This window comes from Peromyscus maniculatus, chromosome 16 (assembly GCF_049852395.1).
Source record: "Peromyscus maniculatus bairdii isolate BWxNUB_F1_BW_parent chromosome 16, HU_Pman_BW_mat_3.1, whole genome shotgun sequence".
Taxonomy (NCBI): domain Eukaryota; kingdom Metazoa; phylum Chordata; class Mammalia; order Rodentia; family Cricetidae; genus Peromyscus; species Peromyscus maniculatus.
Genome location: NC_134867.1, coordinates 36549623 through 36569521, shown reverse-complemented (window position 1 = coordinate 36569521; position 19899 = coordinate 36549623). Strand labels below are relative to the sequence as shown.

Genomic DNA, 19899 nt, shown 5'->3' with positions numbered 1-19899 from the left:
AGACTGTTTTAAAGAGACACCCAAGTCAGGAGCATGGGTGGGGATTGTTCCACACACAGCAACAAAATAGGGGCAAACATGTCACATAACTGGAAGCATGGCTCTGTTCTCCCTCTCGCTCACCACTCCCATTCAGCTTGGTTGGTTGGTGGAGACAACCGGACAATATGCAGAGAGTGAGAGGCTTTGGAGTCCTCAGTCCTCAGCGTCTTCAAGCCCCTCCCCTCAGGGCTCAGGGAACTTAGTAGAGGAGGAAACAATGTTAAGCAGCTTAACAATAACCCACAACCTTCGGACCAACTAATGGTGAATACCCTAACTGTCACCATGGAGCCTTCATCCAGCTACTGATGGAAGCAGATGCAGAGATCCACAGCCAAGCACCAGGCCTTGCTCCAGAAGTCCAGTCGAAGAGAGAAAAGACAGATGCTATGAGCAAGGGGCATCAAGATCATGATGGGGAAATCTACAGAGACAACCAAACCAAACTAGTGGCAACTCATGAACTGTGGATCAACAGCTGTGTATGCAACTCTCCATGGGAGGCCTTGCCTTGGTGGAGGTAGGAATGGTGGGTAGGTTGGGAGGGTGGGGGAATGCTGGGGGGTGGGAGGAGGGAGGAGAGGGGGATCAGTGGTTGGTATGCAAAAAGAATAGAAAATTTCTTAATTAAAAGAAAAGAGGAAACAGACAGGTTGTAAGAGTTGAGGGGATGGATGACATCAAGGACACAGTGTCTTCCAAATACAACAGGATGAATGCACATGGGCTGAAGTAATGAGACTGTGGCAGGCAGCACACGGAGGCCCTGCTCATACAGGGTCCCCTCACTGTAGGGGAACATGGACACATGACCTCCCATCCCTACCCAAGGAGCTAGCTCCAATTGGCAACTGCCTGCAAAGGAAAAACCAGTTTTCTCTGACAGAGTCTCACTGGGCATACAAACCACACTTAAGGGCAGGTCCCATGCCTGGCAGGCAGTAGATGGACAACCCAAAATGAACTCAGTGGTGTTTTCGTAGATTTTTTTGTTTGTCTCATATTGATTTGTTTGGGCAATTTTTTGTTCTTTCCCTTTTATATTATGGTTTTCAATTTTGTGTTTTTATGGTGTGTGGGTGCGTGGGTGTCCGTATCGGTGTGACTATGTGTATGTTCATTGTGATTTTTTTTATTATTATTGCTGTTTGTTTGCTTGCTTTTTATTTACTTATTTGTTTTCTAAAGAGAGAGGAAAAGAAAGGATGCATAGAATTGGATGGATGGGGAGGCAGGGAGGAGATGGGGCATAGGAAACTGTGATCAGAATATCTTGTATAAATGTGACTGTCAGGAGTGTTTTTAACTGTTATACAAGTCAAAACATCGATACAAATAATGATCTTTAAACCTCTAACTAAAATTCACATTCTTCCAGCCTCTTGCTTTCTGTAAGTAACTCACTAATTCTTTTAATCTTACTACACTATTAGCCAGGATGAAGCAAGCCGACGTGTATTTTGTTTCTACACATCTGAATGACTTCCTGTATCTTTCCCAAACATACCCCTTTTACTTATCTTAAAGCTTAGCAATGTATCTTCTGAAGATGGGCTTGGTTGGTTGGTTTCTTTTGTTCCACACATGTTTTTCTGTCTTTCAAAATTAGTTTGGTGGCTCACAGCCCTACCTACAAGGGCAGATTCCAGTCTCATTCCCAAGTCAGACTGTGAGGAGAAAAGTCTGATTTTAATTGAGACCGAATTCCACCAATTACATTACAGGAGCACTTTCTCAACGGATTTTTTGGAAGGTTATCTTTCTCGAAGTTGCAGAACTAGGAAATGAAACGGATCATCAAGAAAATTCCTTCAGCCGTTTTCATTGCCCATCAAGGAGCTGGTTAGCTCATATATCAATTTTCTTTTCGCTCCTTTTTTTTCATTTTGTATGAAGTGATTTTTATCTACAAAATAAGATGACCCAGGGCACTGCAAAATGACTTGTAAGTTGATACAGAAAGTAGGAAAGAAGAGGAATTTTAAACAAGATGAGTAGAGGAGACTGAATTCTAATTATTTGAACAAGGCGCATACTTTTTTACCCTAAACAGAAAGGCATTGCTGTTACGTTAAATGTGTGTGTGTGTGTGTGTGTGTGTGTGTGTGTGTGTGTGTGTGCCATGCATTTAGTGAGTGTTTCAAAATGAAATGAAAACATTAAACTTTATAAAGTGTTTGGTTGGTTGCGTTAAATGGGCACCACTACTTCATAAGATGGATTGATGAAACACCTTGATTGCTGTCAGAGCTCAATACAACAGCTCTTATCTAGGAAGAAATAATGCATAAGTATTGTTTGGCAAGAATTTCATATCATGTTTCATATCCATAGAAATTATGTATGTGTGTATGTGTGTGTTTGTGTGTGTGTACACAATGTATTAACTCCATAATAATGTGTTGTGACTCTACCCTGAGAAGATTCTCAAAACAAGGATATTGAAACATTTGAATGTTCAGGAAAATAATAATACACGAATGAAAAAAAAGTAGAGAGAGAAGTAATGAACAGGCCTACTGGAACACCCTAAGCAGTTTTCTGGAACAGCACATGCTCTAATGATCTCTTGTCTGTATTCTACACTAAACTTTAGCGTCCCTAAAATTAGGGCTTGTATCTTTTATCTCTAATCCAGTGCTAGCATACTTTAAGGCACACCGGGAATCTTAATCATGGTTTTTAAATAGTGGAATGACCAAGTAGTATTATGTTCACTTGCATTAAAACATTTCTTGCACATAATTGGAAAGGAGTAATGTTATAGAATCCCATGCTCAGGTGTGGAATGAAACAGCAGTCACAGAAGGTAGTATCTATGCTTGTCAGATTCAGTGCGTTTCCACAACATTATTGACACCAGCCATTTAAATCAGACAGCTGGAAAAATACACAAGATTTCCCTTTGAGGGCTGGAGAGGTTTCTCAGTGGTTAAGAACAATGGCTTCTCTTGCAAAGGACTTATAGAGAGGCTCACAACCATCCAAAACTTCAGTTTCAGGGAATCATATGCCCTTTGCTGTCCTCCATGGGCACCAGGCACACACGTAGTATGCCTACATATTCACAGGCATACACGCACACCAAAAAAATAAAATAAAATAAATAAATTTGGGAGAGACAGTTATAGACAGGGTTTCTCTGTGTAACAGCCCTGGCTGTCCTGGAACTCTCTTCGTAGACCAGGCTGGCCTCGAACTCCCTGAGATTTGCCCATTTCTGCCTCACGAGTGCTGGAATTGAAGGAGTACATCACCACATCTGGCTCAATAGTTTTTTAAAAAGATTTGAATTTGCTTTATTCAAGCAAAGAATTACATGCACATATAGAGTGAGGGCTTCCCTTAAATTCCTATCTAGGTTTATAAATCAGTAAGATTTGTAGCTTTATAAGATATTTGGAGCCACTTGATAAATCATAATAATTAGTCAATGCAGATTACTGCAGTTTAGAATTTATGAAAAACTAAAACTTCTCAAAAGGTACAACATGGATAAATTAATCTTGTAATAAATTTGTGTTTATAAAAATTCAGACCGCAGTATTTAAATTGTAATCTTAAACCATATATTTCTATCTTCTACTTTAATTTTGTAAAGACTTGCACTAAATTTCTCGAAGCAAAAATGTACCACATTAGCAGTTGGCTCATTTCTTTAGTCCTACTGTTTAAAAGGAATTAGCAAGGTGTGGTGGTACACATCTTTAATCCCTCTGCTCAAGAGGCAGAGGCAGACAGAAAGCTGTGAGTTTTGAGGCTAGCCTGGTCTATATAGTGAATTATAAGACAGCCAGAACTACATATCCAGGCCCTATCTTAAAAAAAAAAAAAAAAAAAAAAAAAGAGTATCATATTAAACACACTGGGAAGAACTTCTGAGTGGCTTTTTAAAATGCTCAGCCAAGTACCCAGAGGCCTAGATGCTACACTTCTAGACTTCAAATTTGCTATTGGCATTTGGCTATTTCAAAACCAAAGTTCTCCTAATCTGAGCAAAGTGGGCTTTCTTGCTAAACTAACTTTTGTTTTTGGTTTTGGTTTTTTTCTGGATTCCTAGTGATACATATTTACTAGGAACAAATTCTGATATTTTTTTTCCACCAGCTTTTACAATTGTTACATCAATAGTCAAAGGAAGCCTGTAATGTTACCCTAATTAGCCCAAGTAAATTGTACAGAGTGAGCCTTTGAGCCAAAGATAACCAAGTCATTTGTTGACCAGTGACATCGGACACAACCGAGATATAAATAGAAGCTGAGGGAGGTGGGGAGGAGGAGGGATCTTGGTTCATTCTGATTTCTTTTCATAGTGATTTTTGTAAGTAAGGAGAAATACCCAGGAAACAGCAAGGTCATGGACCATTTAACATAAATGCTGAAATGGCCCTGACAACGTGAGTCATGACTGTCAAAGAAACATGTAAGCACAGTAGGGATAAAACAGACATATTAACAGGAAAAGTCAAAAAAAAAAAAAAAGGTCACCCAGTAGGGCAGAGATGCTTCACAACAGATGTAGAGGCTAAAAGAAGCCTGAGGAGAGTTGTTGGTCTCATGTCACTTCTTTCCCATTGTCAGTTCTAGCCCATGTGTGTCCTTCCATTGGTTTGCCAAGAATCAAAGCTTAGCTGCTTTGCTGTTAATAACTACAGGACCCAATGAACAAACAGAACATTTTTAAAATAATTAATACTTTTAAATTTAAGGGAAAAAAATGACTTATTTTCTGTTAGAAGTATGTTAATATTTATAAATGTGTTTTCCTAACAAGCATGTGGCTTGTATTTTGTGACTCAAATACCATGACCATTTTTGTGTCCTTTAATATCATTTCACAGGATTGTTTCTAACATTTCATTCTTCCGTTTTATCCACCTACTACAGTATCTACTAGAAATGCGTGCCTTGGTGATAAATATTCTTGTCATTTGTAACTCATGTGAACACTTGGTACCCAGTTGATGGTACTGTTTGGAAAGATTATGGAAATTTTAGGATGTGGAACCTTGCTGGAGGAAGTATGTGACTGGGGGGTGGGCTTTGAGAGTTAATGGTCTGAGTCCACTTCCTGTTCTCTCCCTCTGCTTCCTGTGTATGACAGTATCAGCCATCACAGATAGTATTACAACTCAACGATTTAATACACTACCTGAAGCATAGAAGATATTCAATAACTGGTCATTTTGAGTTCTGCTTCTTGTGGTGTTTGGGCAAATACTTACCATGATAACTTTATGCTTCAAAAATAGGAAACAGGAGTCTAGATTGCTAGCATTTCTTGTACAAAGTGAAGTTCCAACAGTGAGTGAAGAGATAACTCATAAAGTAGAGGCAAAGGGAGTCTTGATGAGTGCTCTACTGAGTTAGAGGTTTAGGGCCACAGTTGACAGAACATCTGCTGGGAAAAGAGAAAGAGGAGTGGTATGCTGAGCTTTCCTTCCGTTACTTAATGGGACAGAATACAAAACACATACACACTTGATGCAAAAATGTACAAATACCTAGGTGGCCCTTCAGCTACCTTTACCAAAGACATGTATAAAAGAATGTAGATAGAAGGATAATGAACAAAGCATGGTCCTATTTGTAAGTGGTCAATATAAGTACATATCTTTTCTAATTACAATGCTTGACAAACTAGAACAATACTGGGAAACTGAAAAAAAAAATGAGCCATTTTCAGAGAGAAACACCTCTCAGGGATAATTAAAATATTATTAGACACCATCCATTCATTCACTCATGAATCCACTCAACAATCAGCCCCTTCTTGTAGTTCAGTTTCTGGAGCTGGAGAAATGGTTAAGAGCATTTCTTGCTCTTGCAGAGGACTTGGGTTTCTATTTGCAGCACCCATGTGGTGTTTTACAACCATCTAGAACCCCAGTTCCAGGGATCCAACACCCTCCTCTGATCTCCATGGGCAACCAGGCATGAATGTAGTGTATATATACATACATGCAGGCAAAGCACTCATACCCACAAAATAAATGTATATAAATCTAAAAAACCTTTTAAGAGAAAAATTGGACTATCCTCCTTTACCCCTGAGAGAAGAGAAAAGAAAGAAATTCAGAACTCTGGTCGAGATATGTATCAAATGTATTATTATCATTAATAAATCTTCCTGAGGAAGGGGTTCCTTAGCCAAACCATCCCCACAAAATATCTATAGCATAATCTCTTCCCACTGTGACCACACATTTACTAGTGAGAAAGTGAAAAAGCAGAAATAAGAAACAAGTGCCAATCTCTGTCTTTGTTGGTAATTCTCCATGCTGGCAAATTCATTGTGACCCGTTGACGTCAGGTGGTAAGCGTTCCGATGCCCACGGTGCACCAACACAAAATGCCATCTGAGTAATTCTGAGTGTTGCAGTCACCTTACTTTTGGGTTCTGAAGTCCGTTCATAAAATGACCTGCAGCTGAGTGTCACATTGCACCAGCTCCTGGAGCCTGGGGGAGGAGAATGACACAAATCAATAATGCTGTCTGGGAAATGGCTTAGAATAAAATATTCCAGAAGGGCACAAACATCACCCAGGGGGAGACTTCAAGTGCTGATTAAATATGGCTGGCTCAGCCCTCTTCCACGCAGCGACAGATGGGGACAGAGTGCTTACTTGGGCATTTGATGCGCTGAACTAGGGTTACTGGAGTTGCATTAAGACTCAGGCTTCTGTGTGCTCGGACGCCCCCTGGAGGCCGACATTGCTCACACACAAGCAGAGAATTGCCTTTTAGAAGGACCGTCCATACCTCACAGGAAGTTTCCAACAGGGATATTTCTCAGAGCCCCACCATCAAAGAAATTAATAAACAAAATAAAGTAGATAATGCTTGCTCTACTTTTTCTCAGTTTTCATGCCCCAAAGAAAATCGGAAATAAAAGGAGTTCATTTACTCAAGGCAACAAAACATCTTCGTGTCCAAACAATTAACAAAGTAGTCCAAATAGGAAAAAGCCACCCAGAGACCATCTAGATAAATGTCAACTTTAAATCACATTTGAAACATTAAAAAGAAATAATGAGCACCAGTTTACACTATCGTGTATCAACAATTTATTCTTTCTTTATTTTTTCTATGTCTGAACTGCTGAGGCTTGAAAACACATTATATGGCGTGTGTGTGTGTGTGTGTGTGTGTGTGTGTGTGTGTGTGTGTGTGTGTCCATTCTATCTAATTTCACTATAAACTTAATATAGCACTGAGTTTAAAAGTTCCAACACTGAGCCGGGTGGTGGTGGTGGTGGTAGTGGTGGTGGTGGTGGTGGCAGCGGCGGCGGCGGCGCACGCCTTTAATCCCAGCACTCAGGAAGCAGAGGCAGGCAGATCTCTGAGTTCGAGGCCAGCCTGGTCTACAGAGTGAGTTCCAGGACAGGCACCAAAGCTACACAGAGAAACTCTGTCTCAAAAAAAAAAAAAAATTCCAACATTAGGGGCTGGAGAGATGGTTCAGTGGTTAACAGCACCATCTGCTCTTCCAGAGGACCTGGGTTCAGTTCCCAGAACCCACATGGCAGCTCACAACTGTCTATAGCTCCAGTTCCAGGGGATCTGACACTCTTATACAGACATTCATGCAGGCAAAACACCATTGTACATGAGATAAAAAAATAAATAAATCATTTTTAAATAAATAAATATTTATTTTAAATAAGTAAATAAATATGTTCAACATTATTCTACCAATTCTTTCATTTTGGCCTTTCGTAGAGGCAAAGCAAGCAAACAAATAAACAAAATGTATTTTATCCCGGGAAATAAAAAGTGTGGGTGGCAGAGATATTAGCTTTCAGTAGGATGGACACTAATTTCCTCTGGGAGTGAGAGCTGTGTCCCTGGGTACCCCGTGTCTGGAGAGAGGTCCAGAAAGGCTTGTGGCCTACTCAGCTCTGTTTTAAGTTTGATTGAAACCATTAACTAGAATATAATGAATTCCATATGTCAGTCTTATTTGGTATTTTTTTAAGATAGAATTTTTTTAACATGTAATTGTGATAAATCCACTCTGGCTAATTTATGTATTTCTCCTCTTTTTTCTCTCTCTCTCTCTCTCTTTCTTTCTTTCTTTCTTTCTTTCTTCCTTCCTTCCTTCCTTCCTTTCTTCCTTCCTTTCTTTTTTTCTTTTTTTGTTCCTTCACTGAGAGTCATCCCACCTACTATTTTTAAGCAGTTAAATGCTATTTACACATCAGTGGCTCTAGGCTGACTGCGCTCAATAAATTCACACTTTCCCCAGTATCTTTTCTCCTTAGGAATTATTGAAGCATCTAGGAAAACAGTTTTACTTTTTCAGACCACTTGTGCCTAAAAGCTTTTTGTTTATAGCTAATCTTACTCTTCCTCAAATGTTTAAGAATCAGTCATTCTGCAAGAAATCAGTAACTGAAGGCTAACTTTCCATTTATTTAAATGGAAAAAAAATTGAAATGTGCTGCATCATAACCCCAAACTGCCAACTAAATTATTAAGACATAGTAAGATTTCTATATATAAGTAGCAAACAATAGGTCTGAATAGAAAAAAAAACTTAAAACATCGATTCTCAATTACTCAACAGCTAATACACAGTAAATGTGTGGTTGTTCTGGGTAGATAAAGTAGACTTTTTAAATACGAGCACCTTTTACATAGAATTCTGATACTAACTGTAGTTAATATAACATGAGCCTTTTCCTGTATATTGGTCAGTTTGGAAGAACTTTTTGCCCCTAAAAAAATAAATAAATAAATCACGGGGCGGCGGCGGCGGCGGCGGCGGCGGCGGCGGCGGCGGCGGCGGCGCACGCCTTTAATCCCAGCACTTGGGAGGCAGAGGCAGGTGGATCTCTGTGAGTTCGAGGCTAGCCTGGACTACCAAGTGAGTTCCAGGAAAGGCACAAAGCTACACAGAGAAACCCTGTCTCGAAAAGCCAAAAAAAAAAAATTTTTTTTTTTAAATTAAAAATAAATCAGCTAAATGGTGCTGTGCCAAGGAGCTATGCATGGTAGGTTACTGAATCCAAAGTAGCCATTCTCCCAGCAAACCTCCAACAGGGGAGATCTTCAGCAGGGTGAGTTTTCTTGGCCAGTGCCACCCAGTAACTCTAGCAGCTGCCTCAAAACTACCTGATTGCTACCTGATTGGGGACCACTAAGTCCAAGCTGGATGACCCTGTGGTCAAAACAGCACACAGCTGTGGCCACCAGTGTATTACTTTCCTGAGGCTGCCTATGCATACCACAATGAATCTGATGACTTAAACCAGCCAAGCTTATTCTATTCTAGGACAGTTCTGGAAGCCAGAGGTTCAATATCAAGGTGTCCTCAATGTTTCTCTGAGGCAGAATCTGCCTCGTACATCTCACTTAGCTTCTTGCAACTGCTAGTAACACTTCATAGTCCTTGTCTTGCAGACACACTCTTCAGTCTTCGTATTTCTATCCTCCTCTTCCTTCTCCGTCTCCCTTCGCCTCTTATCAATGTAAGAGTCCACCCTTGACCTTGAGGTACTCCTCTCAGATTTTTAGATTAATCACACCTGTAAAGACTCTTTTCCAATTTAACTCATCTTCCCAGAGCTGAGTGGGTATGTCTTCAGATGTGGGTGGGAACATCCAACCTGTTGTCTGTCCAGCATGGCTGCACCTGCTGACATCAATTCTAGAAAACAGATCCACAGAGGTAAGGCTGACTGCCACAAGTCTCCTTCCCTACTTCAGCAACAGAATTATCACTTGTTACCTTAAGTTTTCTTTTCATTTGGAAAACAATGAAGGAGTCTGAAGTTTTTGTTTGAGTAAGTTGAGGGGGTAGGGAATCCCCCATCTGAGGCTATCCTAATGGGGGGGGGATCCCCTGCCTGAGGTAAACCACTCAGATAAACCTAATCCTGAATTATATCTTGAAGCTACCATAGCCTATACAGGTCTAAAAGCCATCTAAGAGCCTGGGGGCAGGGGGCTGAGGGTCTCCAGAGGCAGGACCCTGTGGCGGGTGACCACCAGGGTCTCTCTGGAAATGCATCAGGAGCTTTGTGAGCTTTCTGATTCCCTTTCTTAGACATTGCTTCTGAAGCACTTCCATTAAAGTTGTCAATAGGCAGCCTTTCAAGTTAGATACAGTGCGTGAGAATCTTCACATATGGCAGTCTCCAGATTTCATGATTGGTGACTTGGACAGGCATTGCAGTACTTGTGTAGATAATTCACCAAGAAACTGAGCTCACAAATTTCACCCGGTTTTTATTAATAGTGAATAAAATAAAGGTGAGGTGTGGTGTTTACAAACGTAGATACACATTTACATAAGCATATGCATCTATTTACAGGCTGTGTGTGTAACCAATGAACACTCACGGGTGTCTCTGCAGAAACCTTTTGTTGTTGTTATCAACAGGCTTTGCCCTTCTGAGGTTCCCCCATACACTACCCCTCCTCCTTTTAACTGCTTCTTTTTAATTTTTTTTTTTTTTTAAATAAAGTTTTCTTTCAAGTCCTCTACTGTTACAGTGTTTCGGCCATCAAAGTCCCCTCCTGGCCATTTTCATTTACCTTGTGACTCTGACCCTTTGTGAAGCTGAGCATTTTCGGAGTAAGCTGATCCTGCGGGTCCCCAAGGATGTTATTCTCATTTATTCTCTCTCGGCCCTTTGAATGGAGCGGTCCGCCCTTGGCAGCGGTTCAGCGGGCCCACATTCAAAGAGCACACAGTCCTTTCTCTTCCAGAGGCCTTTTCAAAACGCAGCCCAGGGTTTGTCGAAGGACTGACTCTAATGGATGTCAGTCATTGAGCACGTTCCATTTCATTCATGGCTGCCAGCGAACGTGATGAGTCGAGAGCAGCAGGAAGAGAAAGCCAGCAGACAATCGGGTTAATGGATCGGTTCCCCCCACCCCCCCCCCACCCCCGCCGCCTGTGTGACGTGGTAGGGCTGGGAGACTTAGGACAGGGGAGATGAAACACAGGAGTTAGTGCGCTTGCCCTAACGTCTCACCCCAGCCTCCTAGACAATCTCAGAGGCAAGATCTCATGAAACTGAGCATTAATCCGAAAGGCTGGTGACCTGGGGGGGGGGGGGGGGGGACACGGAGCTGTGGAGCGCCAGTCCCTATTTCTCCCTCCCCGGGCTGTAAGGAAGCCTTACCACCCGCTTTCTGTGCCTTCCACATGGTTCCCTCTGGCAGCAGCGGGGCTCTACTTGCCCAAACTTCACAAGGCTTGGGATGTCGCAACCTCTGGAGAGCTGCTACGAGGGGGGTGGCTGATGAAGCTCAGAGACGGTCCCAGGGGCACAGATGGGGGATGGGGACAAAGGCTTTGGCTGGGACCTCTGTACCTGCCAACTGGTGTGTCACGGAGAGGCTAAAATTACTGGCTGGCCAATTATCTGATTAAAGAGAACCTTTCATTTGAGGCTTAAAAAAAAAATCCAGACTGAAATCAAAACCTTCTAGTAAGTTACCTAAACTATTTTTTTTTTAAAGCATGGGCATAATCTACATGGGGGAGGGGCGATTTCCAAAAGAAAAAGGGGAGGGGAGGGGAGGGGAAGCAAGTGGGGGTGGGGGGGGGAGAAAGCAAGGAGGAGAGGAAAGGGAATAGGAGAAGTGATGCAGGGAGACACAATTTGTTCTAGAATTTTCTTTCTTTCTATCTTGGCTTTGCTTGTTTTGGAGAGAGGGTCCCATACCAATATTATAAACTAGAAACTTCTGGTATCAGATTTAGTTTTATTTATCCTCTCTCTCTCTCTCTCTCTCTCTCTCTCTCTCTCACACACACACACACACACACACACACACACACACACACACCCGTAGCACTCATAATCATAGTTTTAAACCAGTTGAGTCAATTGATTAAATAAAGAACCGGTGATCCCCCAAAGCAATTCATGTTTTATTAGCTTTACGGTTTCACCGGAATCTTCTTAAATGCTGCAGTCCATGAATTACGCCTCTCTCTGTTCGGCTGCATCAGCGCTGTGCTTTTATGGGTCTTGGATTCCACAGAGGCGGTTGTGGTTTGAAAATAAGAGAACAACGTGCTGCTGCTTCGCCAGCGGGTTAATGACCTGCTCGGTAGTTAAAGGCCCCAACCACACAGGGCAAGTGGGCGGAGCCTGCCCGGAACATGTGACAGCCGGAAAAGTTGTTGTCTTGAAATCTCACTAATAACTTCACCGTAGTTTATGCTTTAGCAGAGAGAGAGAAAGGGAGGGGAAGAGGGAGAGATTGCAAATTGTGGAGTCAGCAAATACAAATGTCAAAACTTTTTTTTTTTTTTTTTTAATTCTTGGACTAGAATAAAGACTTCGAGGTTTCAAGGGTACAAAATAACCGTGTGCGGGTGGTGTTGCTCAATGACAGAGCTCAGGCTTCACGTGTTCAAGGCTCTGCATTGAGCCCAGCGTGTTTGCACACAGTAACACACACACACACACACACACACACACACACACACACACACACTATTGTGTCCCTTTGTTTGAAAAATAGGCCAGAGAGTAAATATAGGAGGAAGGAAACAGATGGAGAGAGAAAGGAATAAAAACAGCATGAAGTACAGACCAGGGAGGGAGGGAGGGAGGAAGGAAGAGAGGGTGAAGGAAAAAGAAAAAGGAGAAAACCTCATTTTTTAATCATAAACGCATGCTCAAAGGATGCCCACCAACAAATTGAACGGTGACACTACACACACCAACACCCACAAAAGAGCTTAGAAGCCATAAGAAAAATAGATGCTGATAAGATAACAGTACTACTTAGTGTGTTCTTCCTGTACAGTGAGTGGTTCTGTTCCCAAACCGCACCCCAGAATACACACACTTGTGTGACATGACTGTTGTCACCCTGTCGTCAAGGAGCACCTGTCCAGCGCTTGTTTCTTGCTTTTCTTCAGTCTACCCCAGATCTGCCTACACCCCTTACAGCAGAGCTAGCTCAGCCTCCCGAGAACTTCCAGTCCTGCCCTCGCCTGCTCTCACAGGTGGCGCCCAGACTCTGCCCATGGCTCCCCTGTGGCCAGCAACTCACCATAACTGAAACTCCCTACCCGTGATGGACTTAATTGCTAAAAGCATTTTCATCCGGGCGCCTAAACGCACCGACCTCTCCCACTCTTTTTAGTTCTATAACTAGGTAGCGATGTCTATGCCCCGCCCCCGGCCCCTCCACCCACTACAGAACAACCTTTGAAATTGTTAACACATCTTGTCATTCTCTCTGGCAAAATGAACACACTCCCCCAGCTACTCCTTGTATGGTATGGTTTCCAGACCCTTCACCATTCCCCCTTTGAACATGTTCCAGTTCGCTGTCAACTTCCCTCTTAAAATGTGGTGCCCAGGACTCGATGAAGCACTTCCCATGTGACCGGCCGTGAATGGGGTTAGACCAGGAACTCCCTTGATGTGGACCCTGTATTTCAACTAATAGAGCATAAGACTGGAGTGCTTAGCAGCAGACCACATGTTTGAGTTACATTAGCTTGAATTCAAACCTAAAGTGAGTTTTACATTCACTAACAAATCAGATATTATCTATTCTTTATGCAAGAAATCGATTATTCGAGGGGCTAGGATGGTGAAAGATAAGAGGATAAAATGCTTGCTGTACAAGCATAAGAGCTGTGTGGGGAGATGAAAGGATTCCTGGAACTCCATGGCCAGCCAGGCCAGCCAAACTGGTAAGCACCAGGGTTGGTGGGAAGACCTTATCTCAAAAAAATAACATGGAAAGCAATAAAAGAAAACACCCAACACTGACCTCTGGCCTCCACATGTGCAAGTACACATGTGCACGTCTATAACTGAATATGTGTGCATACACACATAGAAACACAAACTGATCATTTGAATCTAATATTTTACATTTATCCTATCGAGTGTCCCCTTGTTTCAAGTATTCTATCTACCTCATGAAATATTTTAGAGAGCTCTTTTCCTCCGTTTGTTAGCTAACCCTCTAAATTTTGCTTTGTTTGAAATTTTAGTAAGACTTCTTTCACGGAACAAAAGAGGAGATAAGTCAATCCGAATATCAGTGAGGCACCTTGGCATTAGGTATGTAATAAATGTCTGTGGTCACCACCATTAAAACATTTCGAAGACCTTCGTTTAGTGGCCATACTTCCTTCTCTACCTCAACAACTTATAAAGTCTTTTGAAAGGAAAAAAAATCACGAAGTACTATAAGTAAAAGAGAAAAGCTAGAAAATGAAAATAGTGATGCATCATGGGGCTGGGGATGGAACTCAATGGGAAACCCTGTGTCCAGCATGTACAGGGCCCTGAGTTTGAGGCCCAACACGGTCAAAAATAAAGAGGGTAGCATGGGGGAACATGTAACTCACTTGCCCCTCAGAAGGCCAGACTCAAGGCCTGGTAGCTGAGATACAGGCTGGGGAGATGAGTCTGGCTACCTCAGGCCCTCGACATTCTCCCAGATATGGGCTCACATCAGCTCCTTATTTTCCTTTTCTACTGTTTTAATAAGTGAAAATAAAGTAAATAGAGTGAAGCCAAGTATTTTTCTTTTCTTTCAGCTGAACATAATTTCCATCTAGTAAAACAGTGGTTAGAAATAACCATTGTAAGAGCCATTCATTTATGGTTTAGGAAAAAGAATGGTATTTTTACTGTGGTATGTCAACACAATACATAGTGTTGCCTGCTGGTTCTGGTTCCATCGATTGGCAACAACCTGAAGAAAAGCCCCTTTGGTGAAATTTACAAATAGTTCAGTATTGTGCATTTTCAAAGAGAGTTCCTAATATAGTCAGAAAAACTAATAAAGATAGTTTTGCTATCTGGTAGCTGAGGCAACATTTTTATTATCTGGCTGCCTCCATATGCCTGTATTTATTCTTTATTTGCAAAGTGGATGAATAGTTTTTATAACACGTGTGTCTAGTGTGCATGAAATAATTCTCAATAAATGAGAGTTTTGTGAATCAACATACTATCGCTTTTTTATGACCTATTGATTTTTTTATTTTATGTGCCTTGGTGTTTTGCCTGCATGTATGTCTGTGTGAGGATGTCAGATCCTCTGGAACTGGAGCTACAGTTAGTTAGGAGCTACCATGTGGGTGCTGGGAATTGAACCCTGGTCTTCTGGAAGAGAAGCCAGTACGCTTTAACTACTGAACCATCACTCCAGAACCCACACTATCTCTTCTATTCTGTGTTACCTAACTGCTCATCTGTGGTCTGAAGAAAGGCAATGGTTATTATTTTCAGAAAAACAGGTTTGTAGTATAAGAGGATTATAAATTTTCAAATAAACTTTAGACTTCTAGACTAGAGAGATGGGTTGTGCTTAAATAAAAACAAGTGAGTACCCATATGAATAGAATTGTAAGCAGAGATTTAGAGATGAGATGTGTAGAACACAGGACTGAGTAACTCGAGTGAGTTATGAACAAGTCAATATCTTTCATTTTCACAAAGAAAATGTAAAAATCAGTTACCCAGAAAGTATTTTTATTATATGAAAATATTGCTACAGGGAGCAGAGGAAATGAACTCATCACTGGGGCTGAAGGAGATTTATACAGAAGCAGGACTAACAAAAGCTTGTCCTCTTGCTATAAAGAGGTTTGCAAAACCAAAACAATGCCCCAGTGCAATGAGATTTACTTAAAGCTGTTCATTGATGGGTGTCTTATCTTGGAAGAACTCCTTTGCTGTTCTTCAGCCATTGTTATATGGCAGGGATTAAAATCAACTGATGTCAGTTAATAACAACATTTTTAAATAATCAATAAGTAAACTCATGAAAAGGTAGTAATTCAAGGCAGAAGCTATAGTGTCCAGGGACCCCATGTCAAAGGTGGCCCTGGAGGAGGTTGTCCCAAAGAGGGACTTTGGCCAACATGTTCCCCATTCATTTCCATTCCCTGTGGTAACTTCAGGGCAACTGATGAACAAGATGGCAACTCGTCAGTACTGAGCTTCAAGCCTCTGTGGGAAGTGTGGCCATTCACGGATTCTAGGGGTGAACAGAAAATGGGATTACAGACCATTTGAAAGTGGCAAATTCCACTGAGACACGAGAGATGTAGCCATACTATGTGAGAGAATCCTTCCTTCCACAACATGTGTCAGTTGTGTGGCTCCCACTTTCTATTATTTTTATGACTCTCTAACATGATTGGATCATGCCTGGGCATGAGGGTGTGTGTGTGTGTGTGTGTGTGTGTGTGTGTGTGTGTGTGTGTGTGTGTGAAGAATCTACTTTGATGAATTCAGAAGTTGCATAGTTAGAATTTATTTTTTTCATATGTAAAATATAGATAAATCAGTGTCATAGAAAACTAACCAGTCCACAGAAGGGCAGCAGTGGAACAGCTCAGTGGTAGAGCACTCTTCTAGTATGTGCAGGCCCCTAGGTCAGTCTCCAGCACCAAGATAGACAGACAGACAGACGGATGGATGGATGGATGGATAGATGGCCCAAATAACCAAACAAAAAAGTAGAAAAAATTTAGATTGTTCCAATCCCTTAATTTGAGTTTGGTGATGTTCAAAATCCCCCACTCCCAAAATAATTAGGTTGCTTTTTAATGTGTTTACAGGGCCAGAAAAACTTCTTTCACTAACAATTCTATCACATCAATACATAGCTTTATTCACATTACAAAATAATATTCAGCATTTCTGAGTCCAAAATTGACCTTCCCCAAATCTCCCGGATAAAACAAACAGAAATGTGAGAAAAAGTACAGCGGCTCAAAGTATTACTATTTCTCCTCTGTGCTTCCTTCCTTCAAAGCAGTGTCTAACTCTAGCCTCCCAAAGAGGGCATGAAGAAGCCGTGAGGGCTACAGAGGCCGTGTCCTATATGACAAATAACAGTACCTGCTCTAGGTGACTGTTTGCATGCAGGTATACACATGTTATGCATGTATGAGTGTATTGTGCACATATGTGTGTGCCATGCACTTAAGTGTGTGCCATGAACCTGTAGAGAGGAGAAACCAGCTGCTTTTCTGGCAGTGATTATTTTATTTGCATAAAAATGCATTGCAACACGTGAAAATTATCTATTTCTTTATGGCCAGAAGAAAAAGGAGATGATACTTCCTTAAAACTTATATGGACATAACACCTTATTTTTTCTAATATGCATTGTATTAGATCATTTTAAAATTTGTTCTAACGAGAGCACTGTATATATACTTTTGTGGATTGATATATATGAGACATTAAATGGCTTACCATTTGGGGCATTTACAGGGAAAATGAAAGTAATATAAGCTATGTTCTACAGAGGACTCAAATTACAGTAGAATCGAGTTGTCCACTGATTTAATATAGACCTTAAACAATGGGCCCAACTTTTTGCATATTCAGTTTCTGATCACTAAGAAAGAAATGCACTGAATATAACAATAACAAAAACGTAAAGTCATGTTGACATAGTGTTAGAAAAATATTCTTGTCGTGGTGGCAGGGTAAATGTGCTATTTTTTTTTTGTCTTTTATTTTATTTTATTTTACAATACTATTCAGTTCTACATAATAGCCACAGATTCCCTTGTTCTCTCCCTTCCTGCCCCCCTCCCCTTCCCCCCAGTCCACCCCCCATTCCCACCTCCTCCAGATCAAGGTCTCCCCCGAGGACTGGGATCGACATGATAGACTCAGTCCAAGCAGGTCCAATAGCTTTCAGAGAACCTTAAACAAAAGGTTCTCTGAAAGCTATTGGGTCTAAAATGTGAACTAGTGGGAAGAAACTATTATCATATCAGGGGTATTCTAAGTCTACCTATTACTATAATGAAGTCAATGCGATTCAAAATGCATTTCAGAGAATGTCTTTGGTTTGTACATCATAAAAACAGGACCCTGATTAGCTTGTCCAAGAAAATACAGATAGCAAATGACTGAGCCAGACCCAAAACCAGGGCCTTGGATCCCAAGATTCATGTTCTTTCCCACTGCACCAGGCTTGTGTAAAACTCCAAAACACACATTTTAAACAGGATGTGCAATTTAGAAAACTTAGAATTATAACCCTGTGCCCTGATTATTTCCATCAGTATTTATTTTTAAATCTTTCTCTGTCCCTAGAGCTCTCTCTTTCGGATCATTGCTATCTGATTTTCCTAAACATTCTTGTTTATCTTTCACTTTCTCTACACAATTGCTTTTTAGTTTTAGGCCTTATTTCACCTTTTATTTTTGTTCTTAATTTATTCTTATGGTTTCTGAAAATCCCCAGCGTGACACTGTTATGGTTACTAAGATTCCAAAAGGGCATTATGTTATCATCAAGAACTTGGATGCATCTTATGTATTCCAGAAAAGTATAATCATGTTTAAAATTTACCTTTCTAAGTTTCTAGTTAACTAAAGTTCTTTTATTACTTTGAATGACCTAAAATTTGCTTTTTAGGCTAGGAGAGATTTTTTTTTAATGGGATGAGTGTGGTTAGGATAAAGAATATGACTCTGGCATGTAATCAACAGCAATTCAACGGAGAAGCAGAATTTCCAATTGATGTATCCGTTTAAAGCAAATTATGCATTGTCCAATTCAGGAAGTTGGAGTCTTCCATGATGTCTCATGTCTGAAGTGCTCTCCGGCAGAGAGTTGGAAGCTATAAGAACAGAACACAAGCCACAGTTTATGGTGCTGTATCATCCCATGTCTTTGAATTCTGAGAAACAAGCTAAAGCACTGCATATGTGGTGACTGCTAATAGATGTACTCACATCATGTTCACAGCACATATCTTCAATTCTGGTTAAGTTTGCACACTGTAGAATAGGAAGTCATTGGGAATTTTCAGAGAGGTACCTAAGTTCAAGTTCTAGCCTCTTAGGTGTGCAGGTTTTGGAGACTTATTTCTTTTCTGGAACAATACAGGTACTGTTACAATTGAAAGAACACTCACAGGTCCCTGGTAGACAATGGCTGAGTGATGATGATGCTGTTGGACATGAGGATGAAGATACTGAAATGTCTTAAGGATGAAAGAGGAGGCAGAGGAGCAAGCCAAAGGGCAGGGCAAATCTTTTTAAGATAATAGCATTTTAGAATCTGGGCTGATAACTCAATAAATAATTCATCTGGGAGAAAAAATTTTCTCTTGGAAGATAACCCACAAAAATAGGTCTGCCAAATCTTTGATGCCTGTGTTTGGTCCTGATGTAATAAATGTAATTTATTAAAAGCAATCTTACAGAACTTTGCAGAAAAGCAGAAAACATTTTCCCCAACGTAGTGTTGTTTTGGAGTATATGATTGAGAAATCATAGAATTGATTTTTTAAATTCACCATTTAAAGTTAACTGTAAATGTAAATGAGGCCCCCCAAAAGGAATATCCTTCAAAATATACTTCTTGTGATATCTGCAATATTTCATCCTAGGGTAGTGTAATTTTAAATTGGAGAGCCTCTGTGAGGAGACTAAGAAGTCCTGAGTGAACATGTGCTGCTGACAAGGGCATGACCATGTCACAGGCCCCCAGTGCCTCAGACCCATGGACATGGATGGCAAAGCCTTCCCAGAGGAGACTCAGAAACATGGCAAAGCCTTCCTCTAGTTCAAGAAGTGCTGAGAAATGATTGACTTTTCACTAAGACAAGCACCCACTACAGCTCCCTCTACCCCACATTTAGGGCCTGAGACAGCTCCCCTACAAAGACCTCCTACCAACATGTGCTAGCCCCTCCCCCTTGTTATACGCATAATAAACAGGCCAAGTTCTGGATTTCCTAGGTGGAGCCATCTACCAGAACAAACACAACCCACCTGATCCCAGCTTTTCTGTATGTGTGTCTGTCATTTCTTCAGTGTCTGTCCTTTTTCCATCCCCATGTCACCCCACTTAGATTTCCAGGACCAAGCGGT

General features: G+C 41.1%; 1 protein-coding gene across 6 annotated transcripts in view; it reads right to left on the bottom strand.

The window, feature by feature from the left end:
* The window catches only part of LOC143268882 (uncharacterized), a 38343-nt gene extending 27065 nt beyond the window's left edge, over positions 1 to 11278 (bottom strand). Inside the window, exons 1-4 of one of the 6 annotated variants that reach the window (XR_013045029.1) lie at positions 10586 to 10945; positions 9574 to 9695; positions 6429 to 6502; positions 5268 to 5440 (exon numbers count right to left, since the gene is read on the bottom strand). Coding sequence is in view for 2 of the 6 variants with exons in the window: in XM_076552629.1 (XP_076408744.1) it covers positions 6333 to 6502; positions 9574 to 9695; positions 10586 to 10665 (372 nt within the window). In the remaining 4 variants the exon portion in view is untranslated. Of the gene's footprint in view, positions 1 to 5267; positions 5441 to 6129; positions 6503 to 9573; positions 9696 to 10585; positions 10946 to 11178 lie in introns of those variants that run through there. The other 5 variants (XR_013045030.1, XR_013045028.1, XM_076552629.1 and 2 more) reach the window with 5 other exon arrangements.
* Positions 11279 to 19899: the final 8621 nt, after the last annotated feature.